The 10,976-nt window shown below is 35.5% G+C and overlaps 1 protein-coding gene across 2 annotated transcripts; it reads right to left on the reverse strand.

Annotated features, from left to right (window-relative positions):
- Positions 1 to 1,230: 1,230 nt before the first annotated feature.
- Positions 1,231 to 6,302, reverse strand: LOC132303733 (uncharacterized). 2 transcript variants are annotated; one of them, XM_059801125.1, is made up of 4 exons: positions 6,077 to 6,302; positions 5,020 to 5,121; positions 3,816 to 3,983; positions 1,231 to 1,543 (listed from the first exon to the last, which is right to left on the reverse strand). In XM_059801125.1, exons 2-4 carry the CDS (start codon positions 5,119 to 5,121, stop codon positions 1,421 to 1,423), a joined length of 393 nt encoding a protein of 130 aa, XP_059657108.1. In that variant the 5' UTR covers positions 6,077 to 6,302; the 3' UTR covers positions 1,231 to 1,420. The 2 variants fall into 2 exon arrangements, with proteins under 2 accessions (XP_059657108.1, XP_059657107.1); XM_059801124.1 differs by having other exon boundaries at positions 6,081 to 6,301.
- Positions 6,303 to 10,976: the final 4,674 nt, after the last annotated feature.

A 10,976-nucleotide genomic window follows, 5' to 3' on the forward strand; every position in this document is an offset into this window, starting at 1 on the left:
CCGATCACCATTTTATATACCAGTGAAAATAAACACAGGGATTTGCCACCTACTTCACCATGTGGAAGTGGAGATGGTTACTGAAGTTTGGGAAAATCAAAATGCATGCCATACTCTCACAAAACAAACTCAAAATCCAATAATAGAACTGCAAATAACTATTTCCTATTCAATAGTGAATCCACAAAGCAAATTTTTAACAATTTATATTAGTACATGCGATGTCCTTGAACTCACCACCAATCATTAAACTATAGTATACTGGATTCATCATTGCATTTCAATAAAGATGAAAAACTAAAAATATTAATAAAAAGAGGTCCATTTTATCATGAACAACAGTAACAAATGTCCAAGACCTGCAAGATACCAGAATCAGATGGAAAGATATATCTACCACAGTACTTCAATGATTCAATGATGCAGTTAAAAGGTTTAGAAAGAGTCACTAATGCGCTCAAGTACATTTCAAACTTAAAAAATGCTACATGGTTAATAACTGGCAAGCAAAGCAATCAAAGACTTACTGATTCAACTTTCCAGCCACTGCCAAATGAAAATTCAACAGGCTTATAGTCCCTGCAGTCAAACAACATCAATGGAGAAAACTTTCCTAATTCACTAATTGCCTGGGAACGGCCAGTAATCATTGTTACAGTCCCCTCCCTCCTGCAAAATTTGCACCTGAAATAGAACAAAGGCAACAACATATCTATCAGTTAATAATCTTTTCAGGAGTAAACCGAAAGAGCGAGAGCAATATTAGTGACCCAATCAAAGGATCAGAAAAAATAAAAATTTCCTTTCCTTTCTACCTATTTTCATCTAATCTAACCGGATAAATTGTTCAATAGAATGATATATCGGCATCATAGAGAAGGATCTGGACCGAAAACATTCTAACCGATCAATAATAAGTTCGCTACTCTGGGCCATGCAACCCCACGGTTGGGCTAGCCATACTTCCAAACACACCACCTAACCGAAAAATTATTACATGGAACTATATGGGATCACAATCTAACACGCAAACAAAAATTTGAATAAAAACTAATTAGGCGGGTGGCACATTAACCGAGATTAGCACTTGCCTAATTAACTTTTAACTGTAAGATTTGCATTCTAGGCTCGGTCACTAAGTCATAATTTTTCTGTTTCATATCATCATCATTCATTCTCAGTCTCGGTGATCATTGAGCAAATGAAAAATGAATCTTACAAGATACTAAAGATCACAATCTATGGAATGCATTTCATTAGTCCGCTTAAAGTAGTTACCAATATATCTAGAAGATAACTGTCAGTTGAACAAGCATCAAGTCACGGATTTTCCCGTGCGGTCAAATTTTTCTACAGCGTAAGAAGTCTGTACCCGTTCACCATTTTATATACAGTGAAAATGAACACAGGGATTTGCCACCTACTTCACCAGGTGGAACATATAGCGAAGGTTAGATATCATGACTGGGCACTCTCCCTTCTCATCATATTCAGCGAATTCGTCTCCAGACAAGTCAATGCCATCAAATGTAGTACCTTCCAGCTACACAAAAAGGGTTACAAATAAGTGCACACAAAAAGATCCAACATGAAGGTAAAATTCAGCTCGTTATATACAGAACATGAAACTGCAAAGTGATTTTCATAAAAATATAGACCGTATGTATGCAAATATTTATAACATGAGAGAGACCAAAGTAAAATGAGGGGGAAATGCATCTCTAATCCATATTTTTTCATAAAACTCTCCAGTTCTCTGAGAAACCAACTTCAGTTTATGTGCAACAGTCTAATGGCCGACTGTGCAGTTCATATATATATATATATGAGAGAGAGAGAGAGAGAGAGAGAGACGCGTGCGCAACATAGCAAGCTAATATCTTATAAAATCAGCAAGAACTTAGACAGGAATGCATCATATTCCACATTGAAATAATATTTTAACGGACTCTGTCCATATGTTGGAACAGATGAAAAGTGACTCGAGTCCACTTGCTTTCTAGAAAAAGAAAATGGGACATAAGGAATAAAATCACAACTTAAATGCTGATATATTTTGGTTTATGCCCCATGCAACTTGTTTTTTACTCTAATCCAACAAAAGATTGTTTAGAGTGAATCAGGTGCAATGCAAATTAGCATGTGATTATGGCTTACGAGATTAATGAAATCACAAAGCATAGGTACCAACACATAAAACAATATAGCAGTAGAACAAACGAAAGATTAAAAAGAAGGCCACAGAAATAGTTGGCCAACAAACTAACTTCCGTTATAATTAGATCGAGGAATTGTAAAGGTTCATCACTAAATCATGATGACTCCTAACATTTTCCTTACACCTACAAATGGGTGGAATAAACCATACAACTACTAATTAGGCGGGGGGCACATTATCCGAGATGAGCACTTGCCTAGACCTAAATGTTTTTTAAGGTATTACAAGTTCTCAGGAATCATTTTTGTTGATTATGAAACACAAAAGAGAAGTATATAATTGAATGGAAGTCGCATTAATGTATGTTACTGAGATCAAAACTAAACAAACAGAAAAGCACATTCATTCATTGGATCTTTAACATAGTTGAATTATTTTTAGCATTTAAGTGTCGTAGCTGATAATCTGATTCAGCAAGTCAGGCATCAAATATTGATCTCTAAATAATATTTGGCCACTAATAAGCAATTGGCATAATCTGATATAGTGTTTCAGCAAGTGTTCATCTTGGTACATTAACCGAGATGAACACTTGCCTAGACCTCAATGTTTTTTAAAGCAGTATCACAAGTTTTCAGGAACCATTTTTGTTGATTATGAAACATAAAACAGAAGTATATAAATGAATGGAAGTCGCGTTAATGAATGTTACTGAGATCAAAACTAATTACAAACATAAAAGTACATTCTTTCATTGGATATTTAACATAGTTGAATTATTTTTAGCATTTAAGTGTCACAGCTGATAATCTGATATAGTGTTTCAGCAAGTCAGACATCAAATTTTGATCACCAAGTAATATTTGGCCACTAATAAGCAATTGGCATATCATTTTGGGTACTGATTTCTTAAATTTTTTCTTTCTGATATGGGGGTGGCAGTGGGAAAAGCGGGTTCTTCAATGAAACACAGAACAAACATATATAAATGAATGGAAGTCATGTTAATGTATATTACAGATATGAAAAACTAATCAAAAAGTTAGAAGTGCATTCTTTGTTGAACCTTTAACATACTTCAATTATTTTTAGCTTTTTAAACGATATATAGTGTTTTCAACAATCCAGACACTAAATTTTGACCGCTAAATAATATTTGCCAGCTCATGAGATGTAAATTGTGTAATAAATGTGGAGATGGTTACCGAAATTTGGGAAAATCAAAATGCATGCCATACTCCACAAAACAAACTCAAAATCCAATAATAGGACTGCAAATAACTATTTCCTATTCAATAGTGAATCCACAAAGCAAAATTTTAACAATTTATATTAGTACATGCAATGTCCTTGAACTCACCACCAATCATTAAACTATAGCATACTGGATTCCTCATTGCATTTCAAGAAGGATGAAAAACTAAAAAAAAAATAAAAAAAGAGGTCTGTGTTATCATGAACAACAGTAACAATGTCCAAGACCTGCTAGATACCAGAATCAGATGGAAAGATATATCTACCACAGTACATCAATGATTCAATGATGCAGTTAAAAGGTTTAGAAAGAGTCACTAATGTGCTTACGTACATTTCAAACTTAATAGTTAAAAAATGCTACATGATTAATAACTGGCACGCAAAGCAATCAAAGACTTACTGATTCAACTTTCCAGCCACTGCCAAATGAAAATTCAACAGGCTCATAGCCCCTGCAGTCAAACAACATCAATGAAGAAAACTTTCCTAATTCACTAATTGCCTGGGTCAGTGGACGGCCACGGCCGGTAATCATTGTTACAGTCCCCTCCCTCCCGCAAAATTTGCACTTGAAATAGAACAAAGGCAACAACATATCAGTTAATAATCCTTTCAGGAGTAAACCGAAAGAGCGAGAGCAATATATGTGACCCAATCAAAGGATCAAAAAAAATAAGAAACATATCAGAATATAGGATAGTATGGAAATATAAGTGTTCTCTAAAACTCAATACTATGGATCTAAATGTTATTTACTGCGATCCCTACTACATTACAAGTGTATGAAACATTAAGAATATTGTAATACTAATTCATTGTTAAATTATCCTACCTCCCAAAACTTGCAAAGGAAACAGAACAAAGCCAACAATGTATCAGTTAACAAAGCCAACAATGTATCAGTTAACAATCATTTAGGAATAAACCAAAAGAACATACCAATATATGTGACACAACCAAAGGATCAAAATGAATTCAGAACTAATATAACTGGACAGTGAGGAAATAAAAAGTTCCTCTAGAACTTAATATCATGGATCTATATGTTAGAACTCAATGCTTCCTCTCAACAAATTCATGACTCAATTAAAACTCGTAAAATAACTGGACAGTGAGGAAATAAAAAGTTCCTCTAGAACTTAATATCATGGATCTATATGTTAGAACTCAATGCTTCCTCTCAACAAATTCATGACTCAATTAAAACTCGTAAAATTACTCCATTGTTACAACACCCTCCCCTCCAAGAAACTTGCAATTAAAAATAACAAAGGCAATAACTGTTAATAATCAGGTAACAAAAAAGAGTGGAACCAATATATGTGACCCAATGACCATTAAAACCTAATCTTATGGTCTAAACATTATCTACAGCAAGCCCTTCCTCACAGTTAATCCGTAAAATCATTAAGATCATAAAATTAATTCATACCTACATATATAGTGCGTGTGCGTGCGCGCACGCACACCCACACAGAGTAATCACACAAGCATTTTCCAAGCCTTTCTTAATAAAAGACATAAAAGAATATTATAAATTAATTCATAAACTCAGGCCTGCCTGATGCAGAAATATATAGAAGGGAGTAGAGAAGACATTTCACCTTCTGAACAAGGTTAGTGGAACCCTTCGGCAGTGCAACTGTTTCATTCAAACTCACACATGTCTCTTTCTGTGTCAACTCTCCACAATTCCCACACTTCATCTGGACAAATCAAATATTTTAGCAATTTAGCGCGCGCGCGCGCAAACACACACGCACACATATGTATCACACCAAAAACATGAGACTTAGATCAAAACAACAATAAAACAATCACTTATATCATAGTGAAATAAAGAACACATGGAACACATAGTTTAGTTCTATGTGATTACTCATAATATTTAATAGAAAATAATAATAATCACCTACATTCCTAGTAAAATGAGAACTAAACCGAACAGAGGTGGAACTAAATAGAGTGAAGTTAGAAACAATCAGAATTCCAAGCAAAGAAATGTGATATTCTAATTAAAAAAATTGATAATCAGAAATAATGAAGTGATGTAAGAAATAGTTGAAGAATAGGGGTGGAATTTATATCAGTTGGAATAATCATAATACATTTTATTGAATAATCGTCTGAATTCAATTTGAAATAAGAAAGTATTGAAGATTTGGCAAATATGAATTAATACAAAATCAGAAACCTAGACTAACACACAGATCTCAATCAACAAATAATAATCATATAAAATTCAAATAAAAGAGGGGAAAAAAAAAAAAACAGAGTGAAAACGAGTATAACCAAGTAAAATGAACTGATACAAAATCAAAACGTGATATTCTAATTAAAAAAATTGATAATCAGAAATAATGAAGTGATGTAAGAAATAGTTGAAGAATAGGGGTGGAATTTATATCAGTTGGAATAATCATAATACATTTTATTGAATAATCATCTGAATTCAATTTGAAATAAGAAAGTATTGAAGATTTGGCAAATATGAATTAATACAAAATCAGAAACCTAGACTAACACACAGATCTCAATCAACAAATAATAATCATATAAAATTCAAATAAAAGAGGGGAAAAAAAAAAAAAACAGAGTGAAAACGAGTATAACCAAGTAAAATGAACTGATACAAAATCAAAACGCTACAAAAATAAATACCTACATTCGAAGCCTTCTTGAGGCTGAAGATCATCGCAGCCTTCTTGAGTTTATTTTTGTAGCGTTTTTGTAGCGTTTTGAGTTTGGATCATCGCAGCCTTCTTGAGGCTGAAGATCGGTGAGGTTCTCGAGCCTCGGCGGTGATCATCAACACGTAATTCACCATATTTCCCGACTGTGAAAATGAATCTTTCTCTCTCTACAAGCACCAAAGTAGAGAGAGAAAAAGTGGTCCTGGTATATAATTATTTTTTAAAAAAATTAAATAATTTATTATAAAAAAAAATATTGAAAGTGTGAATTTCCCATTTTATCCTTTTCAAATGTCTATACTTTTTTTTTTTTTTTCAATTAGAAAATGAAAGCTACCAGGGTACATTGGTCAAAAATTCTTTTTTCTTTCCCGCTGATTATAAAGTGTCGTCACACTCTCGTTTCGGTTGCGCTGCTTCTACTTTGTGCAGGTTCACTCCCTCTCTCTCTCTCTCTCTCTCTCTCTATATATATATATATGAAATTTAAAGGTTTTTCATTTTAGGTTTCAAAATTATTATTTTTGATTCTAATTGTTGTTGTAGGTGATATTGTTTGATACAAAAAGACTAAGATCAAATCAATCTCTCTCACACTCAATCGAGGTAACTTCATATATATATATATATATATATATATATATATATATATTTATTTATATATAGTGTGTGTTATATATTATGAATGAGAATTAGTTCATCCAAATGACCGTGAATCGTGTTTTCTTGTATTTATGTATTAATGGAAATCGGTTTTGGTCCTATTATTGTCTCCGAATGTTTTAGTTTAGCTAAAATATATATACGGACCTGCGGTGGCCGGGATTCGTTTCTATACTGGAAAATTAACAAGGAGTTTCAATCACACACATGTTTTAGGAAGTCTTGCACATTAGTGTCCTCTGCCCTCTAGCTTGCTATTGGTGAGGAGGGAGGAAACCTTCAAAGAACAGAGTACGTTAATGACTACTGAACTAGAGAATGACTACTGAACTAGAGATAGAGAGAATAAGAGTTGATACAGAATTGAGTCCATGACGTACGTCAACATTTGGAAGTCATTGGACATCAGTCTGTCAACTGTGAGGCTCCAATGCAATGGTGGTTTTTCAAAACCTGTTGTGTTTAGTAATTAAAAAGTAGAGAGAGATGTAATATATTCAGAAAATTATACTAGTGCATAGGATTAAGTGATTTAGTTTACTGCTCTATATTGTCAATTGTATATATGGGTGGTTGCTATAAGTTTATTTTGCACTGTCATTTCTATATGGGCCTATTTTTAATTGGGCTAGGGCCATTGCGTGATGTCAAGTTCAACAGGGTAATTGGCTTTATTGTACTACTGTTAATTTGCCTTATTGTTTACTTGGGATAATTTCTTCAAAGGTAAACATTTACTGCTAATTATCATTGTGTGATGTCAAGTTCTTAAGGCTAATTGGCCTTATTGTACTACCATTAATTGGCCTAATTGTTTACCTGGGGTCATTTCTTCAAAGGTTAGCATTTCTAATTTTGTGAGCCGTTTTATTATTGAAACATCCCATATAGACTTCGAATTTGAGGGGAAGAAAGATCAGATTGTTAGTTGGTCTATTGTACTACTGTTAATTGAAGCTTCTTTGTATGCCATTGTATGATGTCAAGTTCTAATTGGGCAGTTTCTAGGAAAAAATAATTTTGAAGAACTGAGGACAAGAATTTCAAAGTAAGTTTCTAGGAATAAATAGTCAGCACTTTCTGAAATTCACTCTTCTCAAGGCATTAACATGCTATAATTGGAAAGCCATTTACTTAAAACACTTAGAAATGGATTATATTTACAGTACTGCGAATTCTCTTTGTGCATGTGTAAACCAGACTTGGTCTTGGAAGTTGATTGTTGTTTACAGGACTGAACTAGGATTTAAATCATTGATGAGTGCTTTAGCTGTTCCAGATTTCATAACATTTGCTGCCACAGAACGTGGGTTTCACGTATTTGTGTTATGTTCATCTCCAATCAAGATGATTGAATTAGCTAGTTTGTTATTAATTGATATAGTAGAAAGGACTCACACTATTTATATTTGAACTGTAAAGAGAGGCTGGATGTTATGCCTTAATATTTATATTTTCTCTTATGCAAACTTTGATTTTAATGCTTGACAATAAAAATTTCAGTATGACTGCGACTCACCCCGGCAATGAGGCTCTCCGGGCATTGTTCAATCTGCAAAATGACCTGCAAGATCTGGAATCGAGGAACGAGGACACTTCGGCTGTAAGGACCCAGATCAATACAACAATTCAAGCGCTTGTTGCTACATCATCTTTCACCCTCTCCAATGAAAATGAAAAAGATGTTACGGTGGTGGAAAACTTGAAATTTCGGCACGGCTGGCACGGATACTTTCTCATACATGACAAAACATCTAAGACTCTCAGAAAGGCCATGGCATTGGAGCTGGCAAGGAAGAGAATTAAGTGCAAATAGAAGACTACACTAAAGACTTTCTTCCGGAAAACAATCTTACAATTAAAATTTATGTAATTACTAATTATAGACCTCCATGCTATATTCTCTGCTCTTATCATTTCTATGTTTATGATGGTGAAATACAGATGGTGAAATGCAGCGTTACGATATATGTGGTGAATTTTTATTAATTAAGCATACCACTGCTCGCTCTTTTAAGGATACAAGATTTTTTATTTTTGAGACCTGTATTCCTGGGCTGTAATCCTCTCCATGGCACCTCTTACTGGAGGGTGTCTATGGCAGATCCAAGGGTTTGAATGAAGACATGTCAGCATACTTTGCCACGTCATTGCCTTGACGAAGCGCCAAGTCAGCAGTAACTTTTAAACCTTACTTTTTTTTTTATTATGTATGAATATTACAGACAAAATACATACTTAAGGCCAAAAGAAGGCAGACCCATGGCTTCCCCTTCTTCTTTCCTCTGCTTTCTCTCTCTACTCTCTTCATCAACGTCCTCCACCATTACCATCCCTCTCTCCCATTTCCACACAAACCCATCTCCATCTCTAGATCCATACCAAACCCTCACCCATCTAGCCTCCACTTCCTTAACCAGAGACCACCACCTCAAAAAACCCCCAGTTGTTGCTCTCTCTACCACCCCTCACAGCTATGGAGGCTACTCCATTTCACTCAGCTTTGGCACACCACCCCAAACCATCCCTTTTCTGATTTCAATTGGTTTCCATGTACTCAAAGTTACCTCTGCAAAAATTGTTCCTTCTCTTCCCGTCAACTTCGTCGTCGTCGGCTGTTCTCTCTTCTCTTCCCGTCAACCCGCCGGAATTTCCGGGTTCGGCCGTGGCTCTGCCTCGCTGCCGAGTCAACTCGGTCTCAGAAAGTTCTCTTATTGCCTTCTCTCGCACCAATTCGACGACAGCGGTGAAAGCAGCTTGCTCGTGTTGGACGGCGAGTCAGATTCCGGCCACAGGACCGACAATGTCAGCTACACCCCGTTCTTTAAAAATCCAGTGGTCGCCGAGAAACGGGCATTTTCAGTATACTATTACGTCGGACTGAGAAAGATCACCGTCGGCGTAGAGCGAGTTTAAGATTGTGTGTATACAGATGTCTTGTACAGATACATATGAGACTATTAGATACATACAATACTTTATGCACATACGTGTCATGTCTCCCATGCCACATCAGCAAAGGGTGTCCCGAGACAATTTTTCTCCGTTATTCCTAGTTCTTCTAGCTGCAAGTTGGGCTGGCCCAACCTAACCCAATCCCAACCCAACCTCAACCCAAAATCGGGTTGAGTTGGGTCATTCCGAATTGTATCCAATATGGTTTATGGTCATTACCCGAACCGAATTTTTTGGGCGAGTTGGGTTGACGGGTTGAGTTTTTTTAATTTATTATATATATTTGATTATATAATTTTATTATATTATTATTAAAAAAAACAAAATATTTTTAGGGCAAATCATTTCAGCCTCCCCAATCGCCTCCATTTTCTATCCCTCGTCTCAACCCTGAACTTGTCCTCTCTCTCTCTCTCTCTGTAATTGCAAACTACAAAATCTGCAAGAATCAAAAGTTCAAAACCCATATATTTCAATTTATCTAAGAATCAAAAGCTCAAAACCTATTACCTGTATTAAAACCCATATCGGCATATCATTGCAGATTGTTCAAAAAATCAAAACTCGTATCTTTTAGTTTCCATCGCCCGCTGTTCCAGTTCGGGTTCGTCGTTCGCAAGCTTCAGCCACTGTCTCTCAACTCTCAAGCTCCCCCCCCCCCCCTCTCTTTGCAACTGCTAACTTATATGTATAGGTTTTGTTTTAATTTTTGAAAGTGACGGCGGCGGCGGTGGATCAATTTTCTGGCTTGATCCCGTTTGAGATTGAAAACTTGAAACTCTTGTGGATACTAGATCTATAAACTTGGCCGCCGCTGGAGGTGGCAGCAGAGGGGATGGTGGCAGGGAGAAAGAGAAAGAAGAGAGAGGAGAGAGAAAGGAGAAAAAAAATAAAATATTTTTTATTTTGGGTTGGGTTCGGGTTAAGCCCGAGCCCAACCCGAACATGTCTGGGTTTTGACAAAACCCAACTTGAACATGAGCCCAACTCGTGAAATTAAAGCTCAAATTTCAAAATTCTAGGTTGGGTGTGGATTAATCCGCCCAAGTTACAGCCCTATTATTAAGGGTGGCAAATGGGCGGGTTGGGCCAGGTTTGGGTTGGGTTGAAAATGGACGGGTCAAATATGGGTCAAGATCCATATTCAAACATGGGAAAATGTAATTTGCATATTTGAAAAAATATATATATATTGACCCGTCCCGCCCAAAATATTGATATTTTAAAAATAAAATTTTCTTAAAAACTTT

This window comes from Cornus florida, unplaced genomic scaffold, assembly GCF_030987335.1.
Source record: "Cornus florida cultivar Cherokee Brave unplaced genomic scaffold, ASM3098733v1 CherokeeBrave_3.0.0_Hap2_Chr04, whole genome shotgun sequence".
NCBI lineage: Eukaryota > Viridiplantae > Streptophyta > Magnoliopsida > Cornales > Cornaceae > Cornus > Cornus florida.

Excerpts from the sequence above, each read along its gene's own strand:
- LOC132303733 (XM_059801124.1), bottom strand. The coding sequence starts at position 6,110 with ATGATCTTCAGCCTCAAGAAGGCTTCGAAT. Across the intron at positions 3,984-5,019 it reads CCACTAACCTTGTTCAGAAG|TGCAAATTTTGCGGGAGGGA; the intron begins GTGAAATGTCTT and ends TTCTATTTCAAG. Across the intron at positions 1,544-3,815 it reads GTGGCTGGAAAGTTGAATCA|CTGGAAGGTACTACATTTGA; the intron begins GTAAGTCTTTGA and ends CTTTTTGTGTAG.